This window comes from Strix uralensis, chromosome 5 (assembly GCF_047716275.1).
Source record: "Strix uralensis isolate ZFMK-TIS-50842 chromosome 5, bStrUra1, whole genome shotgun sequence".
In the NCBI taxonomy this organism is placed as follows: domain Eukaryota; kingdom Metazoa; phylum Chordata; class Aves; order Strigiformes; family Strigidae; genus Strix; species Strix uralensis.
In genome coordinates, this window is record NC_133976.1 from 28013163 (window position 1) to 28035364 (window position 22202).

The window sequence follows — 22202 nt, forward strand, 5'->3', positions numbered from 1 at the left end:
GTTCTTTTCATCATACTTTCTTTTTTTTAAGCCATGTATTGTCTAAAATCTCCTAAATTATGTGACTTTCATAACATTTTACATATTTCAGATTCTCCTTGCAGTATGCTGCAGACTTTTCTTCAGCACTGGATGTGTGAAACAGAACTTTTCTGTTTTGACTTGTTTTTAAGGTGGAGAAAGGGAGATAGGGATTTTGCTCCCACCTTTTATGTTAGAGTGCTTTATTACTGTCCTTGAGGGGACCCTCACACCCAAATTTGTTAGCCAGTATTGTACAGTCTTGTGTATCACAAATGGGAGAATATGGCAAAAACAATTTCTATCTACAGGAGAAAGGGAGAACTGTCTCAAAACTAATGTCTAGGCATTGCCCTTTTCAGATGCTTTCTTGAAGTTTTTCTTAAGACTTTGTCATAAGCATGACAATAAATGTGGGATGCAGGCTGTCCAGAAACACAGCACAAAGAGTATTAGCTTCACAGTACATTCTGCTCCTCTATTACACTGAATTTTTTTGATTCATTTATTTTGGATTTGGAAAGTAAATTTATTTGACTTGAAATGACAGAAAGTTATGATGTCAAAACCATTAAAATATCTGACTGATAAATTGACTAATGCAATATGAAACAAATTATTGATCATTAGAATCGTGTTAGTTTGATAAGGAAACAGTTTATTAAAAGCATGTAAGTCATATGTCACTTACACTCTTCTAAAAATTTTGAATTCTCTGTCTGTTGGACTGTCCTTGGAGAAAGCTGTAAAATTTTCTTTCTGCTACATTTTCTTCCCTCTTTCTTCCACCCTAAACACATATAATCAAAGTCTTCCCAAAGGATTATTATGTCACTCATGCTTATCTTTTTAATTTCCAAACAGAGCCTTCCATTCAGATTCATTGCTGATATAAGTTCTGCAAACATTTTGCTATGTGTTTGGTGTGAGTGTGCTTTTTGCTTTTGCTTTTTTAGGATGGCTGGTCACCGATTCATGCAGCAGTGGATTCTGGTAATGTTGACAGTCTCAAGCTCCTTATGTACTATGAAGAACCAAACAATGGGAACTCTTTGACTGATGCAGAGCCTGATTTAGACTACTTTGATTTGGAGAAGAGAGAAGACAACTACAACAGCAGAGTAAAGCCTGTTATTACTGCAGATCTCATCAACCATGCTGACAAAGAGGGTTGGACTGCTGCCCACATAGCAGCATCAAAAGGCTTTAAGGTGAGTCAATGTGAACAAGTTACAGTAACCTGCTAGAATTTAGGCAAGATAAATCCTCCTTTTTTATCTTTGAAGAACTAAAACTTAGATGTCAAATCTAAGTTTGTTATCTAGTTTATTGACACAGTTGATTTAACAGAGACAGAGATAATTCCAGTGGACAATTTACCCCAAAAGCTAGGTGTCAAATGGGGTGAATTGTCATATGTAAATGCCTGTTTTGGGACAACAATAAAAAGAGAAAAAATGATTACTTGAGATTCAGATTTTCAAAGTTAAGGTGAGGTGAATCCCACCCTAAATGCCAATACATTGGGTGTCATGCACTTAGAGATATTAGATGAACATAGTTTCCAGTTACAGTTAGGGGTGATTTAACTATGAACAATTTTTCCTGTGGGAAGGAGGGGAGGAAAAGAAATTTATTAAGAATCATATTTGTGCAGTAATATGTTGTTTAATTTGTTATTTTGTGCAGCCTTTTTAATAGGCAATGAATAAGTTTTTTGGGGGTTGGGATAATTGCTGACATGGAGAATGACCTGACAGGTCTTACTGATGATAAACAGGAAGATTTCTGGAAATTGAACATTACTTGAATGATTTGACACCAGAAGCTTTACACTTCTAACACTGACTGTTTAAAGGATTTTTTTTTTTTATGACAGCTGTCAGTCAAATCTTACTGTGAAACTTTTACCCAGCGAGAAAATAGAGGATGCTAAGCATAGAAGAGAGTGAATTTTAGGAAAATATGGTCCAAGACTTCGAAAATCAGCTTGTGATTACATGCCTAATTCAATATCTATCATTATGGTTGCTTTTTTCCTGATAAATTTACTATGATAAATTCAAAATAGGCACAGATTTAAGATTCAGTTTACTAAATTATGGAGTTTTAGGGACCAGCCACTGCTTACTCAGCATTTTGCATTACAAACAGAGCAGTGTTCTATTACCAGTGTCTGTTAGGCAGGTACAGACTCTTATTTCAGTTTCCACTCATCTGAATTTAGATGGAGTTTAAGGTATTTGTTATAGTCTGAAAATACCTAAATAGTGTGCAGTATGTTGCTTCTTTCTGCAATAATATAATCCTCAGGACTTTAGAAGCTAGGTTTTATTTATTGTCTAAAGAGGCTTTGGCTAGGTGTTCTCTCTGAAGGCTTTGACACTGGAAGTCTTCACATATACCTTTCATGAATAACTCATGGTTTTGAGTTTCTGAGCACATTCCACATCAACTGTTTAATGAGATCTCCATTGAGGGTTGAGGGTATTCTCTTAGGTAATGAAGACAATATATAGCTGGCAGAGTCCTGGTTTTGATGTTGCAGACTTTATATAATTGTATTTGATTAAATGCATTTATTGACTCAAGAGATGTTTGGAATATTAAGAAGCTAAGGAAAGCATAATAGCCATCTTTCAGTACTGTTAACACTTCGACTTCATTCTCTAATCCTTTATCTGTGCTACATGTCATTCATGACACTACATGATAATTGCATATAAACAGTGCTGGCACTTGTACCCTTTTCTTTCAAGATTGGTAGGTGCCATTCTTTACAGATTAATTATGCTAGAGCATTTTAGCTGCTATTTCGTAGGCAACAGAGCCAACAAAACTTCTCATTTACTAAGGAAATAAGCCTCATTTCTTTGTTCTCTCCCACTTATTTCTTCCCTCTTCCCACTTTCAGTCTCACAGTTCATTCCTTTGCCTTCTGCTGTCTTTGCCATTTGTTGCACCCGCTTGAGAGACAGGGTTAACTTACCTGGCAAGAAAATATGCTTTTTTTTCCTGGATAATTTTCTTCTGGCAAAGTTAGTGAGCTAAATGAATTTTTAGAAGTTATTACAAGTGCTGGAAGCACAGTCTGGTAAAACTTCATCTCACAGGGAAATATAGCTTGAATGACCATTATGTTATGAAAGGTGTCAGAGTATCAGATATACTGCCAGAATTCTGTTAGAACAGCTACAAAATAGGTAACAGTAGCCAAACCTGCAACAAGCCACTGTTCTGAATTGAAATACTTAATAGCTGCTTCTCTGTGTTTTCAAGGTTTGGTTTCTCTGCTATGATTAACCCCAAGGGTTATCAGTACAGTATTAACTAGTATAATTTCTGATGGTGTCTTTTTTTTAATATGGATATCTGTCCTTGAAAGGCATGTCTGATGATTACAGAGCTTTCATGAGTGCCATCTGTATTGTTGCTGAATGGATGATCATTAGAAATCAAGGCGTAGTCTTCTGATTGCTGATCAACATTTGATTGTAGTTTTGTGGGGGCTTTTTTTCCCCCCCGATAGTTTGGGAGGATCTATATAATTAGTATTTTTTCATGTTACAGTACTAGTGTACCATTCCAAATTTATCTGCTAGTGGCTTGTTTCTAATGAATCGTAATGAATTTTTGCTTTTGTTGAGCGTATGACTTTTTTTTAAGTCTTTGAATTTTAAGAGGACATCATGTTGGCATCCACAAAATGTTTGTGCTCTGACTTTAATAGAAATGCGTTTTTATTTTGCTGCATTGTTACTATGCTTGCAGAAATTCAGGTTTACCTGCCAAAAAAGAGGCTTCCAAGGTGATTTTAAAATGATTGTTTTTGAAACTCCTACTTTGTGAATTGCAAAGTGAAAACTGGTTTTATGGATTGCTATCTGAATAGATTCATTAATTAGTCTGTATTAAGCTTTAGAATTGCTTGTTTAGTGTTGCTTGAACATTGAGGCCAAGATGTTCAAAACAGGATGCATAGTGGGGCTTCTATTTCCTTATGTAAATACCTAAACTGGTGGTCAGATGTTAAGAATTTCTCAACTCAACTGATCAGCAGTTGATGCTTGGAGAATGTGGAAGCCTGGATGCATATGTTCTGCTTTTTCAAAATCTTGATTTGAGACTTTCAGTTCTGGTATAAAATATTTTTACTCATGGTTTTCAACCCTGTGAGGAATATCATTTGTATTCTTGTATATAGAAACTCCATAGCTCATTATCTTTGGAAATGCATGTGTAAGAATTTCATTGCATATTGGTAGAACTCTTTAATACAGCAAATGGACAAGTAAATAATACAGTTCTTACCTTTGCAGAACTGTCTAGAAATCCTTTGTAGCCATGGTGGCCTAGAGGCTGAGAGAAAAGATAAGTGTAATCGAACATTGCATGATGTTGCTACTGATGATTGCAAACACCTCCTAGAAAACTTAAGTAAGTAAATGCTATCAGCACTATATAAAAATGTTTTTAGTAAGGAGCTTGTGGGTCAAAAATGAGAAATATTAAAAGGGTTGTTGTCACTTTTTTGGCACACTAAATGAAGTTTTCTTAACCTAGCAAGCTTCTATTCTCCAAATTTTGCAAAAGCATATGATAAAATTTTGTTGGAGGTTATTAAGTGACTTATGTCTTTGTTTTTAAACCATTTGAAAATATGGTATATCTTGTACATGTGCAAACATCCACATTCTCTTAAAATTTCTGAATGTAATATTAGTAATTACTTTTTCCAAAGCTATTACCCTCTTCTTATCTTTTCTTCAAATTCTTACAGAAAAATCATATGGTGGGTAGCTGTCAAATTTCCTCAGGCTAAGACAATTATCTGGTCACACCTGAATCTCTCTTTAGAGCATAGTTTTATTTGCCACTTATTTATTGTTGAGGGGATTGTTTATTTGTTCTTCAAAAGAAGTCTTAAAGACAACATCAAACAACTTCTTTTTGCCAACATAAATAACTTCTGTCAGAAGATTGTTCTTCTGATGGAACCTGTCATCTTCTTCCTTCTCTGTAAGTTTTCTCAAAATTCAGTAGAGCAGGCTGACCTATGTATTTCTTGAGTTAGAACTTAGTCCACCCACTCACAAGTTCTGTTTTCTATTTGTCTGTATAGTCAGAAGTATTGACTTTGTAGATTTGTATGCTTCGTATTTATTCACTTTTTTGGTGTTTGTGTTGTGGGATGTAGGGCTGTGAATAGTAAAGTTCACTGATTATCAACAAAATAGGGAAGCTTTCTGTGTAGTGCTTCTGATTTTTTTTTTCTTCAGCTATTATAATATCTAGGTTCTTACCATTTACTGTAGGTGCAGAGGGGAACACAACTCACTTTGTCTTAGAAACTCCTCTGTGGTCTACTTCTTTATCAGACTGAAGCCACTTTCCGATGGCTGAATCTGTAGACTGTTAAATTGATGCTTGTATTATTTTCCTCAGTCCTAGTACCCTGTTTCTGTGGTCAGGCTTATCATGAATCCAACTGCTTTTATCAGGTCAGAACCTTTGGACTCCATTTCTCTTCTCAGTCATTTGTTAAGCCTGTAGTTAACATCACTGCAATCATAATTAGCCTTTTTGCTCCCACTGATCTGTGGAAGCTTGGAAACACCACACTCATCTGGGTATATGCCTCAACAAGCCAAGACTGCATTTTGGCTAAGCGGTGTAGGTACCATCCTCTACCTTTTCACAGTCCAGTAAAGTTTCCACTGTAAGGAATTATATGCATGTAGGACAGGAGGATGCACTGCAACAGATCTGAAAGACTGGGGGCCAGGATTGCCAGCTATGCCGTAGAGGTCACATGCACTGAAATTTAGACATACACTGTACCTCTGTCTTAGGGGCCTGTTTCCTTGTAGAGATCCTTCTGTATTTCTTACAGTCATTGCTCATTTCCCTGAGGTCCAGCCATCAGAAGGGTAAGCCTTTGATACATTTCTCACAATCCCACATCTGAAGGAAGCCTTTGAGTAATCTTTTCCCTGTGGTAGGCTAATGAGTTTAAATCAGAGCTTTTCTGACATCAGAAAAGCTTCATTGGTTTGTACTGGCTGAAGATTTGGCTTCTGAACTCAAAAGCAAAACTAAGATCATGTTGCAAGATTTCATAATAAGCTGATATCTTTTTTTTGCGGTGCACTTATTTTTAATTCCAGGGATAATTTCTGAAAGGTATTGTTTTGGCTTTGAAGTTAGAAGATAGTTTCATTTGCACTTTTAGCCATCTAAATGATCCATATAGACCGCTGCTTCTGCTGAGTTGTATTCCATTTTTTAAAGAGCAAGATTTAAAATAACTTCATTAAATTAATTTTGTTTCTAGAGTGTGCATGTACATTTCCTTTCTTTTTTTAATATTTCCTGAATTTATTCTATAGCATATCAAATTCACACTTCCAAGTGAATTTTCTGTCTTAGCTCTGAGCTTTTTATTTAAAGACATTTGGCTCAGCTAACTTTGTTTACCACTTGTACACTAGTGCCAGAAATTCCCTTCTGCATTGATAATAAAAATGTACACAACTGCAATAAACTGAAATGTTAAGACACTACCTACCATCTGTCTTAATTTATAAGAAATTAGTCTGCAAAGAGGAAATAAAAGATGAAGTAAATTTTCCTGTTATTTAAGCATAATACTATTTTTTTGTAATGTAAAAAAAATATAGATACCTTGATATTTGTTTTTGATTTGGTGGTGGTGATCTGTGCTGCTCTTTAACATTTGCTTTTCTGTAGCAGTAGTTATTTTGTAGCTTTCCTTTGAAATATTAGATGTTAATGCTGTTTAATAATAGGATTTTTTTTTTAATTGAGTTTTACAGTTTTTCTCATTCTTGATTTTCTGTTTTTCAACAGATGCTCTTAATGTACCTGTAAGGATTTCAGTCCGTGGCATTGAACCAGCCCATTGTGGTACAGAGGAATTTGATACAGAAAACACAATATGTGCTTTAAATATCCGCAAACAGACATCATGGGATGATTTTTCAAAAGCAGTGATTCAGGCAGTGACAAACCATTTCCAAGCAATCGCTTCTGATGGATGGAGGAGCGTAGAAGACCTGTCATTTAATAGTGCTGCAGAATCCAACATTGGCCTCAGTGCAAGCAGTATATTATCTGTCAAACTAGGTATCAATATTGTGTAATAAGAAAAGCAAAAATTGGGGGTTTTCTTGATTTAGTGAAACTTTGTAAGTAAGATAAAAATATCTTTAGATTTCTGGATCTTTTAAAGCTTAGACTAAGAAAGAGCAGTGCTAGCTATGAAACTTTGAATCGTGCTGGCATGAAAGCACTTCTAGCTATGTGTATGGTACAATTCATTAAGCACTTTAATATCTTGGGGACCATGAGGCCCTATGTTAATTAGTCCTTTACTCAGTTTAGTACTTCAGAGGAGAGATCTGTATTACAGGTGAAACAAAATAACTCAAAGCAAAGCCCACCTTATGTCTTTTACAGTACATCAGAATGTACAGTAAATCCAGACTGTAAATCATCAGCATAGGTAGAACAGGACTACTTCTGGCTTATGTAACTTCACTTATCAAGGTAAAACAGAAAAATCTTTAAAATTATGAGAAATTGGCCAAAATGTGATAGTAGCAGTAACAGTTGTATAGGATTCTGAAAATTCATGTGCTTCATCTTAAATCCCCTTCCCCCCTACACCCCTCCACCACCCCAAAAAAACTCTATTTATATTAGACTGGGCAAATTATCTTATTCTACTTTATTTTACATGTAAAGATGTAAAGACAGACTAGCTATTAAACTTGTGTCTCAGCTGGCAGAAAACACTAGTATCCTCAGGCATGTCTCAAATAATAGTATGCTTTGGTACGTGGGACTGGTTTGTTTGTCAAATTTGTCAGTGTATGCACACAATCTCTGTAAGCAAGTGAATATGCTTGAGCACAGGACACTTCATATAGATACAGGGAATATCTATCTCTCTTATTTTTTTGTTTTTAACAGGAAACATCTCATGGTCAACAGGTCAGATATTTTCCCAGCCACCATGGGACTTTTTGAAGAGCAACAGAGCTGAGGATATCACAGTGTTTTTGTTTGGTAATTTTCAATTCATAATTTCCAGTTTTGAATGTTAGGACACTCCATATGAAATACATAATTTGAGAATCATTTGCTACTGGTTTTGTTCTCGTGTTGCTTGATCCTCAGAAATATCATGTGCAAATAATTGTTTAACTAGATTTGAAGGGGTCTACAGCATTTAGAAAATATGCTGACACATAAAAGCCTTACTACCTTTTTCAGTTATATAGCAGTATCCACTTTCCTTATGTCATGGACACCTGTGAATCGATGTTGCTAGATAAATGCCTTCACCATTTTAATTTGCATAGCCTGTAATTTTAGGAGATCACTGTAGAATACTGCATGAAAAGCATATGTATCCATCATACATGCTTATAAACATAAGAGATTTAGAAAAGTTATTTGTGTATCTCTTTTTAAAGGACCTCAAGAGGGCTGCCTAAATAGTGTGACTTATGCATCTATGATCCATCTTCAGACACTTCAGAATTACCTCCGCCTGGTACGTACTAAGCTGGCTTCTCTCAGCATGCTATTTATACGTGAAAATACTTCTGTAATAGTGGTGACTAAAAAAAAATGATCTTCTATTCTGTGAAAGAATGTCAAGACTTCTAAAACATTAAATGGGATGAAAACTGTTATTTTAAAATAAAATTTCTCTTAAATCTTACCCCAATAACTTTCATCACATGCAGACATTAACTTTCTTCTTTAAACAGCTTCCATCTGATTAACTGAATCACTTAAGAAAATATATTAAAAGCTCTGTGATATCTTACTTCTTTCCAAAGTTATTTCATTCTGCCTTTTGAGGGGAAAGTAAATTAGAATAACATTAATGTAAGCAGTTATTCGAGACTTGAATTTTACTGTTATATATAGTTTATATATCTCCTGTAACTCTTATAATTTATGTAATACCTCAAAATGTAAGGATAATTGGATAATATGAATTAACTTTCATAGATAATTTGTTTTAACATTGCTAATCAAATCAGAATTAGTTTAAAATCTACATAATTTCTGTTGCATCCTTGAATAGTATTGTATGTTGTTAGATCAGTTACGTGCCATAGTTTTCTTGCTGTGTTCAACAATATTGCACAATGATATGAGTGTATTCCCTTACTGACGTTTTAGACATAAAGTAATTTTACAGTTAAGATGGATGAAATAATTTTTATTCTACCATATTGATAATATGATCCCATTTCAACTGGAAATAAAGTCCTTAGTCCAAGTTCTTAAGTTAACAATGACTTAAACTACTCTTTGATTAATTTAACATCATTCTGGTTTACCTATTTTAATTCAAAATCAAGAAAGTATTTGTGACTCCTAAACTCATTCTTCCTACATGAATTTTTCAAGTTTTAATGATTGTTATAATGACAAAAATACCTGTTCATGTAGTTTTACAAATTAGGATATAAATTTATCAATAATTTCCAAGACATTGCATGCAAATATTGCCTATTTTAAAACTCTTATAGTAAGGGTTATCAAGTACAGTTGTGAAAAAGAAATAATTTTGTCTGTTAAGTGCTGTCTCATCTAGGTAAAAAAAATAATCCAAGTCTATGAACTTTCAAGAATAATTTATTGTCTGTCTGTAGGTTGAACAATACCGTAATGTCATTTTCCATGGTCCAGAAGGAAGTTTGCAAGACTATATAGCATATCAGATAGCGGCCTGCATGAAGGTATTAACACAAATGTAGAAAGTAAATTAGTTCATAAATTAGAGCTTGCACTATTTCACCAAATTTATAAATTTTCAACACAGCAAAAGCAAGTGGCTGCAGGATCCACATGTGAAATCGTTAAAGTTGAAGTGGATGCTGGTTTCTCCAAGGAGCAGCTTGCAGAACTGTTCATCAGTAGTGGTAAGGTTATTTCAGCAGGACTGCTTTTGGTAATTTGTAGGAAAAGTTTTAATGGTACAAAGTAAAGAAATACATTAAAACATTTTGCATGTTTTAACAGAACCACAGTTCTTTAGGTGCTTGGGGAATAATGATAAGAGTCTAAACTGAGGTAGAACTAAGTGTGACAGTCTAATAGAGAGTTCTGTCAAAAGTTTGCCATTTAAGTAAAATTAATAGTTCTTAATATTTTTTTCTATCTCATTCCTTTTTCCCTTTGATTGTGAGCCTTTAAAAGTCGATTGTTATGGTTTGGATCTACTGAATCAGAAATGAAGGTCTATTGTTGCCTTACTCTAGCTATTCAAGTGGTTTTTATGAAAAAGAAGAAGTATATGAGAAGGGAAGCTATAATTACTAACTTTCGGGGAATGAAGGAAGCAGTGAAAGAGTTCTTAAAAAGTTAGACCACTTGCTTTTGATATATGCTTGTTTGCTAGATACTTTAGCGTGAATCTGAGCCAAATTTTGTCACCCAGGCAGGCAAATTTAGTGTGTGTGTGTATTCTGACCCATTACTACAGGACAAAGTTGAATTTCTGTTAAAATGAACAATTTTCTCTTAATGGATGTGAACATAGATTAAAGTCCTATTACTTGGGTGCTCCACAATGAAGTATTCTCAGAGTGGTCAGTGGCTGTACCTGTGTACATTCCTGATGAATAATTGGTAAGAGTGAAAAAAGGACAAAGTAGCCAAAGATGAATGACTGAAAATGGGCAAATTAAGTACGGAAGCAGAAGAAGGGGGAGGACACACGGTTCAGTCAGAAGTAGGAATGAGAACATTAAAAAAAAGGAATAGAATATTGCTAAAAGTGAAGGAAAAAGCAGTATTTTCTGTGGAGGGCTTTTTCATGGGTAAGTTGTGCTGCATTTTGGCCATACTCATGCATTAAAACTCTGTTTTATTTTATTTTGCCATAGTATTAACCGTACAGTAATAATATTGTATATAATAATAATATATGAAATAATATAGCAATAATATCTAATATAATATATATTACACATATAGTAATAATATAAGAGCCTGAAGGGTGATATGATGCTTCCTTTTCTTTGGTACTGTTCAAATTAATTTTGCCTCAAATACAGTTTTACTGTTTTGCAAGTAGTTCTCGGATATTTAGCTGCTTTCAACCTTTTGCTGCTTTCTTCTAATTTTTTCCATTTCTGTTTAATGAGTGTTTAGTTTTGGGTTTTTTTGTTGACAAAAACTAGCAATGTAGTTTGAATCTAACCTTGGTAGTAAGACCTCATTTTCCTCCAAAAATGTTGGGCTTTTTTATTACTATGGTCTCTTATACAGCTCTAGGATCTTAATTTTACCTCTCATTCAATATGGTCATTCACATTAAAAATAAATATTATAAATGTCATTACTGCTTGGAATAGGGTTGTGCTTCAGGAGCTGATTTTCATATTTCACTTTCTGTATTGAAAGAGGCTGGGCTTTAGGCATTTGAAATTGTATCAATTTCAATTGTACCAACGCAACACCTCTGGATGCATTCTCATATGTTACTGTGATGAAACTTTGAGACAGCCAGAGCTTTGAGACAATCAGCCCCTACCTTTTTCCTTCTCAGTATGGGCAGACCAGAAACAAGAGAAATTTGAATCTCATAAGCAAACATTTTATTCAAACAAACTAGAATTACTAACTTTTTAATAGAAAAACTACAGTTCAGTGAGTGAGACTGAATGCTGTCTTCTGCTGCTGTGCGTTGGCAGTGTGGGGCCTATTCTTCAAGTACGCTTTCATCCTGTAGCTTTCATTGAATTTCTTGGTCGCCACAAATGCACAGTCCCCTCTGACAGCATCTCTGCTTGTGAACAAAAGCAGAGGCTTGTACAGTGGTGTGCAAGGCTACATTCTGTTTGTTAGCATGCTTCCTGGTGTAACTCCAGCCTATGTCAGTTTTTTCTCCCAGGAAATCCTGGTCACAGTTTGGAGGATAGCTTGTGCCAGTGATTATTCCCACATATTTTGCCATTGCTGGGAGAGAAGAGACCATTTAGTTACAAGTCAGCTAGACTTTGGTGTTTGACCTGCAGGCGAGAAAATCATTCATAGTCTGGTTTGTTTACTAGCCACTGTCTCTTAGGAAAGCTTCTATTTTGGGCTGCATTACTCTGTGTCAGCAACAGACTTCTTAGTAGTCTGTTTGCATTTCAGCACTGGGCTGCTGGTTGAGTCTCCCATTTTTCTGCCTGCTTCTTGCCCCACTGTTCTGCTGCATCTCCTCTCCTAGGAGAGCACTCTACTCCTCTCTCTAAATGGTTCCATCAGACACAGAAGAGGTACCTGACCTTCTATCCAGTTATATCCTCTTAGTAAAACAGGGCAGTAGTATTCAGGAAACTGCAAATAAATAGCAATCATCAGCTACAGCCAGTTGCTGTAGTTTTGCTCTATTACTCATTTTCCTTAATGACCATCTTTAGTACTACCTTCAAAAAGTTGTGAAAAAATGCAAGGCACAGTCTCCTCTGACAGCATCTCCGCTCATGAACAAAAGCTCAAGACAAGTGTTTTGTTTAATATTTGTATTACAGAAGCATCTGGGATTTCGTGTTACAGGAGCACTTGCAAAGGCTGTATCTTTTTTAGGCAATAAGATATTAAAATCAGGAAAAATGAAGAAAAATATCTGAAATGTGAAAAAATGATATATATATTATTTTAATGCCTATTAGGTTCAGGTGCTACTTTTTGTGCTTCAAACTAGCTCTGATTATTTGGGTGATTCTTAAAGATATTGCAGGAGGTTTTGAAGAGAGGATAGTAGCAAACAAATAAACAGTCTCACAGAATGATTAAGTTTCTTACAGACATGGAATATTCTGAATCCTTTTATCACTACATGGTGTAAAGAGTACGTGCTAAAAGTTTAAGATGTAGTACAGTAAATGAAAGAAATGCTTTCAGAGCTCTTTGCTATCTTCTCTGTTGTATTTATTTTCAGTCTGCTGAAATCCTTCTTATCTATGAAGATCCCATTATAGCCATTTCAGGAATTTATTTTAATAATAGTTTTCCATTTTTTTCTTATTGTACATTATCATATTCTTTCCATTGTTTGATTTTATGTTTCCAGTTTTGAATATATTATACAGTCTGCTTCTATGAACAAGTTAAAAGGCAAAAAATTTTTAAAAATTCCTTTGTTGCATTACTAGCAGTAAAAGCTGTATACGTAAATAAAAATAAATTTTCATAAGTAGACATTAATGGGATTTTTATATTTCAGCTTGTCTGGTCCCAGTTAAACAGCCTCCCGTAAACAAGACAACCATTGTGATTTTAGAAAATCTGGAGAGAGCTTCTTTATCTGAATTACTAGGAGATTTTCTGGCACCTCTTGAGAATCGGAGTTCGGAAAATCCTTGCACTATTCAAAGAGGTATTTAAAGAATTTAGGATAGAGAAATGTTTTTACTACAGTACAGTTGTATTCTAATACATGATAAACAGAGAACAGGCAAAAAATGTAATTTGTTCAGGTTTTATATTTTATGGTTTATGGCTAATTTTTGGTGCTTTTTTTTTTCTTTCTAATTATGCCACTGTTTCTTGCTTTTATATGAAATCATGCCAAAGCTTTGAGTATTTCGGTAAAATGTTTTATGGTTCATTTTTAGCAAATGGAGTTTCTGGTGCCTTTTACTTTCATGAGAACTGCTTTTTACTGGGGACAATTGTGAAGTGTCATCTTCATGGCTCTGACCTGCTGGTTCAGCAGCATTTCCGCTGGGTTCAACTTAGGTGGGATGGGGAACCAATGCATGGCTTGCTTCAAAGGTTTTTAAGAAGAAAAGTTATAAACAAGGTAAGAACTTGAATCGGCTTCACTAATTTTGTTCATCACTAGGTCTATGTACAATGGTAATGTTAAAAGCTGAGCAGATAACTAAGTTGTTTCAGGAAAAAAAACATTCCTGGGAAGATACGGGCTGTGTATCTGTAAATGTTGTGCTTGGCCTCGTATAGAAAGGTTATGGCTTTAACTGTCTTATGGCTGGTTAGCATAAGCACACAGGTTGGCTGCAAATAATGATACTGTGGATACTTGCTTATCGACTGTATGAAAACATCCCTCAGTAATTTTTAATCTTCTTTGTGAGCATGATAGTAAGAATCTGTACAGCAAACACAGAATCCCTTTCTCAAGGAATTTGTTCTATATATCTAAAATAAGATAGTTATATGTCCTGTGTGTATTGTCTAAGTTTTAAGCAGCAAAAAGAGTTTTCATGATTTTCAAATCCAAGAGGAAAGAGGGATGAATATATATCAATAGGGAAGTTGTTTTGAGCCAATAGGCCTGCTGAAGCTGGAATAAAAGTCCAAAAGAGAATAAAGATGGGAAGACTGTTTTAACATGAATAAATAAATGGAGGTTGGAAAATGAAAAGAAAGATGTGGGCAAACACAGAATTGTGGAATTTCGGAAGTTATTTGGAAGAAAACCATTCCAGTGTGATAGCAGCTATTGCAGACAGGCAGTGTTAGACGTGGGAGGGGGAGTTTAATCGAAACAGCTGCAAAGGAAAATAATCTTGGCAGCAGAGTTTTGAACAGACTTAAAAAGGGAGATTGTTCTACTAATAGAAAAAACTGTCAGTAGTAGAGTCCTGGTCTGGGACAAGAGACCTACTGTCGGTTCTGAGTGTTCAGCTGTATATATCTTGGGTATCCTTAGGGATGTCATGTCCTGTACCCCGTGCCACAGTTCTCATCTATAAAAGCTTATTTATTCAAAGAGACCCTAAAGAGGAAATGTGTGGTAAATGAACATTTCAGTTATGATAATAATGAAATTTAGAAACATTCCTAGGTGTTCTTTAATAGCAAGAACAGGAATACAGAATATAAAAAAAGAATCATGTGAAATGTATCAGTGAAACTCTTAATAGATTACTTTTTGTAGGTTACTTTTTTCAGGTGCATAGTTATTTATAAGTACTTTTTTCTGCATGAAACAATGTTTTGTTTTTTCCCCATGTGCTTTAAATCTTTGAGTCCCTACAGATATAGTAAACTGGAACCATTATGAGTGGTTGTCTGGTTGAGGGTATGAATGGTTTCCAGAATCCTTGCAAAGGGGGAGGGGGAGGGTAGCAATTGTCTGTAGGCAAGTAGGTGGGTTGTTTGAAGCTGGTATCTTGCAGATATGCTATAGTGCTAGAATGAGGTATAGGCCAGAGGACAGTACAATAAAAGTATGTGGCAGAATTCTCCTCCATCCTCTTGAGGAAAAATATTGTATACTCAAGCCTACACTGGACAACATCTAGTGATCTAAGCCCCTTTATAAAAGGACAGAAACACTTTGATCGTAGATCATTCAAGATCAAAGAGAAGGACTGTCTTCAGTTGAGCACAAGGCCAAGAAATATAGTAATGCAGACAATTGCAGAAGCAGTGGTATTCTGATTTGTTCACAAAGACTGGATCAAACTTACTCTGCCAAACTGCTTTGGCTACCAGAACGTGCAGCATCATATAACAGATACCATTTTCAAGCTATTTTGTTTAGGCTTGAAGGCAATCCTTAGTCTTATAGGTTAGAGTTTAACAATGTAATAGGTTTCTACCTCTGTCAGAAGTTGAAAAGAATTTGAGTAGTAATCTCATTAAGTTTATTTTGTCTAAAGCATATATGGAGATAAAGGCCACATATTTTCCTGTATCTTCGCTAATTAAATAATGAATAAAAATGCCCAGTGTGCTAGTGCTTCTTTTGTTTTAATACATACATGTGTCATACACAAACTCAAATGCCAGTTGGTGTGGGGCTTAAAATAGTGGATTCCAAAGTTAAAAATAGAAGAAAGATTAATCTGTTATAAAAATCTAAGGGAAAGTAAAAGCACATTTATTGTTTGAAATATAGACTATTTCAAAGATCCTAGCTCTGTATTCTGATACCTTGTTTGTGCCTTAATATTCATGTTTTCATATGAAAAGCTATTTTCCCCTTATTTTGGACTATTAAGATATATGGGAACAGTTTAAATGTTTTTCTACATTTACTTTATATTGTTCATCTGTAGACTCTTGTCAAGAAGCTCTGGCTTCAGTGCTGGCAAATACTATCCCTAGTGCATCTTTTAATGCTCCTTTACTTCAAACTGCTCCAGAGGATAATGTTAGGATTAGGATGATGAAGACTGTAATTTGGAGTCAGATGGAAACAGATGATTTTTCTGGCACCAAATAATTTGCCTTTAACAAGGCATACTAAAAAATGTAAGTCTTAGAGAAAGGCATCTTTCCTTCATCACTACTAAATCTAAAATAAATATGGAAATCCACTGAGAACATGCCTGGATGAGACATTCCTTTTCAGTGTGATTGTATGTTCTTTTATATGCCTTATTTATATCTTATAAATTGCATAGGATATGGTAAGTATCTCTTGTAATCCTAATCTTAGACACCATAGAAAAAGCACTGTTGCCAAATTTGTGTCTCAGTTTCCCACAACAAAGTAGAGGCATGTCAATTAATTGATAAAGAGATGTCTTTTAAAGTGTAGTTGGGGAAATAAGTTTTAATACAACAAGTCTGCAATATACTCCATAAAAAGGTTTGACCAGCTTTTGACTGTTCCTGATTTTTGTAATAGCAATATACTGGGGAAAAAAAAAAAAAAACCAAACAAGCCTTCTTGGGGTTTCAATGAAGGTGTTTGCAGCAGAGGTCTTATGTCATGTCAAACATCTTTTCTCTCTTCAGTTCAGAGGCAAAGTACCTCCTCCATGTGATCCTGTGTGCAAGATCATAGACTGGATTCTTGCTGTTTGGCACCAGCTGAATTCTTGCTTGTCACGCCTAGGAGCACCTGAAGCACTTATGGGACCAAAACATTTCTTCTCTTGTCCTGTGGTGCCAGGGCATGGCCAAGTGACAGTGAAGTAAGATTTCTGTTTCTTGTTTGACACTGTTCAGTGCCAGCTAGATGCTTATTACAAATTTAGTAGTCCTGTTTCTCCCAAAACCAATATGACTTTGCAACCTTGAAAGTATTTTAGTGGAAGTTATTGAAAGTTTTAAACTTTTGTTTGATATTTAATTACTAGAAGGGCAATTCTGAAGGACACAAGTGGAAACTGCATCTCTAACATTGGCTGAAAGTCAGTCTTGCTGTGATCTTTCTGTTATTTTCTGACACAGATATTACTTGTACTGCAATGGCTAATATTGCTCAACCCTTTAAAGGTTTCAAGACAGCACTGTCAAGAAAGCTGTTCATTAGTGAACAGACCAAAATAAGATTCAAGAATTCTGGTCTTGAGAAGTTGGTAAAGTTTCCTTTTGAAGCTGTATATGAGGGAAATTTGGAAAATTATTTCTCTCTTTTTAATACCTGGTATCATTTTTAAACATACATACAATTTCATAGATGTATTAGCTTAGTAAATAAGGCAGGTAAATACATTTAGCTATACATATGGTTAGATGTCCAGCAACATAAAAGAAGAATGATGAAAATTTTGTCTCTTCTTGCCTACAATTGCATGAACATCTGCTCACATTCCAACTTCTCTGCAAATGCTAGCAAGTGATACAAGAAATAGTTACAGAATTTTAAAATATATTAATTTTATGCTAAGATATTGCTTGGCTATATTAGATGGGTAATGAGCCCCTAATTAAGATTCAAACTTATTCAGAATTCAAATAATAACATTGGTTTCTGGAAATGCAACATTACTTTTCTCACCCTGCTTCACAGCATTTCCTGAATTGCCACTTCTGTTCCCTCTCCAACTTTTCTCTCTTGTACTAGTTTCTACTGATCCTTCTTCCAGGGTCCTTTGCTTAGTGTGTGTATTGGCTTTCTCATATTTTGTTCTGTTTGCAGATCTTGATACATTTTGCTTGATCATTTTCCTTTTTTTTCTAAAAGGGCAGATTATCTAATATCCAGAGTAATTATCAAAGTCTAAATGTGAATGTAACATTGACTTGAAATGTTATGGGTGCTGTGAAATAAAAAAAGAATAAAGTATACCATGCATCTATAACCTGTCTCCATCTTGAATCATATCCTCTGAAACCTTAAGCATTTATTTATTGCAGTGGCATTAGTAGAGGACAGAAAAACTGTTCTTTAGATCCCTTCATTTCTGAGTTTGGATTTCTCCCACATGTAACTTTGGCTGGATTCACAATGCTTTATCTTGAGCACAACCCCAAAATGTCTTTTACAGTAGTGATATGCCATCTGACTCCTCATTTTAATGTAGTTTTTGTCCACTAATAAAGAGTTAAAAAGCACAGCTCTAGTAAGCATTTACTGGACGCTTTTAGTTTAGCAGCATGATGACCAGCAGTGTGGTCATATAACTAGCAATAACTAGTTTTAATTAGCAGCTCACTGGTTGCTGTTATTTCAATCTAATTAACCACTTCTGTGCTATTCTGCTGCTTTTTACATTTATTAAAGTTTCACTGAATCAGTTCATTAAGACAGACAGCTATCTACAGACTGGGTTTGTTCTGGGCTAAGTGTTAGCAGGAGGCAAGTGGCAGAAGGAGACAGCTGGGAAGGGAGAGAGAAGGCGTGACAGGAAATTGTTTCCTGCTGTGTGCTGTTTCATGTAGCTTCACAAGTTTTGGAGAGTAGAGTGAATAAATGAGGAAAATTTTAGCTACGTTTTTTTCTTGGTTTTGATCTAGGGAATTAAAAATGATGTTCCAACAGGAAAGAGTTTCACTTTACAGCTCTTTTTCAGGGACGTGGGGGTGCTATACCTTTCCTAAGTATCAGCTATGTCAAAGAACTGGGGACTTGATCAAAATGAGCGCAAATGTAAGACTGAATTTAAATACCAGGTTGGAATTTAGAGAGGAGGGCATTGTAGAGTTCATCAATTGTTAACTGTTAGATTAGAATGGGCTCAATTAATTTTATCTTTGCGGCATTCATTTCTGACCATTTATACTAGCAGAATTGCAAAATGTCAAAAGCTTACATAGGCAGAAATGGAGAGATAGACTTCTTTATTACTAAAAAGGAAGGAATTGTTTATTTTGGTAGCTTAACTCAGCTAGCAGAACAGTCTGTATGAGGAATGGTATCTACAGCGTTATGCTAAGGAAGCTTCAAGGAACATCTCCAATATGCATTTTTTATATCTTATTTTAACAACTGTACTAATTATTTTTCTAAGTAATGTAACTTTTATCAAGCTTATACCAGCACTTTGTAGCATGGTTATATATCATCAAAACTCAATCTTATGCTTCATAACTAACCAAAAATACATCTATCAAATGATTCATGCATTCTAACTTTAAAAAAAAAAAAGCCAAAAAGTCATATTTTTTTTATAATAAGATGGCTTCTGTGTATCAGTGTATCCAACAAAATGGTTCTTGTAAGTCAAACAGACATTTTAGCCTTCACTTTTTCTGAATGGATTTCTGCAAAGCTGAAACACAGCATTATAGTCTATCATTTCTTATAGACCTTTAATATAAACCCTCTGACTCTCAAATCTTACAATCTTCCTCCCATAAGATAGTGTAAAGAAAAAAAAAGAGTTGGATTTGATCTAAAAAATATTATCTCAATGTCTCTTGTAAATGTGAGCTGAGCCCTAAGCCTGAAACTCCTAGCCTTTATCCCTTGAGAACTATAAACTGTAAGAAATAGCATTTATTTATTTCCTAATGCAAATTTTTCACTTCTATGCTAAATCAACGTAATATTTCTCTCTTAGAGTCCCTTTGATTCAAATTTTTGTAATCAGACCCAGTCTCTAAACCAGACAATCTGGAAAATCCACAGCATCCGGGAAACACAGTTCACCATAGATCAAATAAACAAAAGGAGAGTGAGAGCCAGGCAGCTGTACGAATAGAAAGGTCTTGTAAACTGGACAAGTTTGGAAATGAAAGAATACTCGAAAGGGTGCAATCATAACTGAATACCTCCTTTTTCCCATGCTGGCATCAAATAGACTATGAATGAGCACCTGCAAGCATGGAAATTTCTCCATGCACTAGCAAACGTGAAAGGGGCTTTTCTTGTATATACATGAACACACATCTTTCTGAGACGTTCTTTCTTTTAGGCTTAAAATGAAAAGGATGTTTTATAGTCCTTAACTGAAGGAGGAATAGCATCAAATGGCAAAAAATAGTTTGCCAAAGCAACCTGAAGAAAGTTAAGTTCAATAGTTTATTGTAAAACAAACAAATAAACCCTACCTTAAATAAAATCAGTTCCTCTCTGAAATGGGGTACAATAGGAAGTCCAAAATATATGTGCTTCCTGAAAATGCAAAATCTGATGTGCTACCCAAAGTATAAAATCTTGGGGTTTGATAATTGTCTCTGAAGTTAAGGGATTGTTTGTCCGCCTACAGGTGGATGTCCAAGTTATGGAATGCTGTGATAGCTCCCAGAGTTCAAGAAGCAATACTCTCCAGAGCCTCTATGAAAAGACCATCTGTACCAGGACAAGCAATAGCCAAAAAAAATCCTAGCCAAGGTCAACAGGCTGTTGTTAAAGCTGCTCTCAGTATCTTGTTAAATAAAGCTGTTCTGCATGGCTGTCCTCTACCCAGAACAGGTAACTGTGAACAGTCTGAAAGGCAAGTAGTTGTACATTGCCACAGGGTGGCTTTTAATTGTTTGATTCCTTTTTTAAAACTTCCATAAAACATAACTGTAATTATGATGGGACCTGTGTGGTTAAAAGCATTTACAGTCACTAAACTAAGTAGTTGTATAAGGTAGTCAAAGAAGAACCTTTTGCAACAGTCACTTCTTAACATTGTTCTACTTTTGTTTCAGAGCTAGATAATTATATAGCAGATTTTAAGGGAGGAAATTTTCCTTTATCCGTGGTTTCAAGCTACAAAAATTGTGGTAAGAAAAGAGGTGAGAATGCTTCTTGGAGAAAAGTGAGCACAAGTCCTCGCAAAAAGTCAGGCCATTTATCCTCCCAGTCATGGAATAAGCAGGAGACAAATACTGAAGGTAAAGCTTTCTATTTTCAATTCTGAAAGAAGGTGTGGGGATTTAAGCTGCATAGATATGAATCTAACTTTTCTTCTATGTCATGAACTAAAAATCCTCAATTAAATGACACTCATGTTTATGTTTACCAGTAAAAAATTGTTTACTTTTTTTCCCCAAAATTATTTCTTCGAACTGTGAGGTATCCTAATTAATTTTTGGCTTTTTGTTTGTTTGTTCTAATGCCATTCCTAATGTCTGATAATGAGGTAAACTTTGGCTCAGATGGTGGAAGATTAAGCAGTGGTTTCACCTCATGTTGCACGGAATGATGCTCTATCATTCTTTTCCTCAATACCGGATGAGAGAAGGCTTAAATACTTGATTGGTACTCCTTAGTTCTGCACTTAATTTACAGTATACCTACTTTTTGGGGTTTTTTACACATACTTTATAGCTTCACTACAATAATTACCATTGTTTGAATCGAAGTAAAAATAAATGAATACATGCATCCTCAGATCATGCATCTCTTGTTCAGTCTTTTTAGTTAAATTGATTAGAATAATCTAGAAGCCCTGTAGTGGAAGGAAGAGATCTTTGGGTTTAAATTGAAGATTTTTGTTTGATTATCACTTTAATTGCAAAAAATAAATGCAAAAAATTCTGTGTAGTCACAGATACTGTAAAGTTTTCAAGAAGCTTCCACATCATTTTCAGAATGCTGTTTTACAAAGAAGGCTTTATATGACTGGGTCTATGTGCGTGTATAAATCTGAAAGTTATATTAGTAGTTGACACTTTTGAAATGTCTTTTCACCTCAAGGTCAAAAGCCATCTAACAAGCCATTTACTACACAGGGATAACGTCTGAATATGTGCAGAAGCAACATATCATTCTTCTAAAAGCATACATCTGTCGAAAAGGAAAACTTAGGAATACCGTAATGGAATACAATATTGCACAGGAAAACAACTAGAGGACAAAATCAAATTACTCATTTTGCTCTCAGAAAATGAAGGTAGCTCCTTCAGAGAGAAGAGTTAAGAAGGTATTTAGAGAGAGAGAGGCTTACATGCACTTTAGAAACAGTAAGATTCTAGCCTCAATTAATTCATATATAAAAGACTGAAATACTTGATGCCTGATACTTTGTAATGTTAAATTGAGCTATTCATATCTTCAGCTC

The 22202-nt window shown here is 35.0% G+C and overlaps 1 protein-coding gene across 2 annotated transcripts in view; it reads left to right on the forward strand.

The window, feature by feature from the left end:
- The window catches only part of CTTNBP2 (cortactin binding protein 2), an 86574-nt gene that overhangs the window by 55957 nt on the left and 8415 nt on the right, over window positions 1-22202 (forward strand). For both annotated transcript variants that reach the window (XM_074870208.1, XM_074870209.1), the window contains exons 8-19: window positions 978-1232; window positions 4341-4458; window positions 6892-7167; window positions 8017-8112; window positions 8523-8602; window positions 9720-9806; window positions 9890-9989; window positions 13286-13438; window positions 13677-13864; window positions 16777-16955; window positions 20418-20623; window positions 20848-21033. In XM_074870208.1, coding sequence (XP_074726309.1) covers window positions 978-1232; window positions 4341-4458; window positions 6892-7167; window positions 8017-8112; window positions 8523-8602; window positions 9720-9806; window positions 9890-9989; window positions 13286-13438; window positions 13677-13864; window positions 16777-16955; window positions 20418-20623; window positions 20848-21033 — 1924 coding nt within the window. The remainder of the gene's footprint in view (window positions 1-977; window positions 1233-4340; window positions 4459-6891; window positions 7168-8016; window positions 8113-8522; window positions 8603-9719; window positions 9807-9889; window positions 9990-13285; window positions 13439-13676; window positions 13865-16776; window positions 16956-20417; window positions 20624-20847; window positions 21034-22202) is intronic.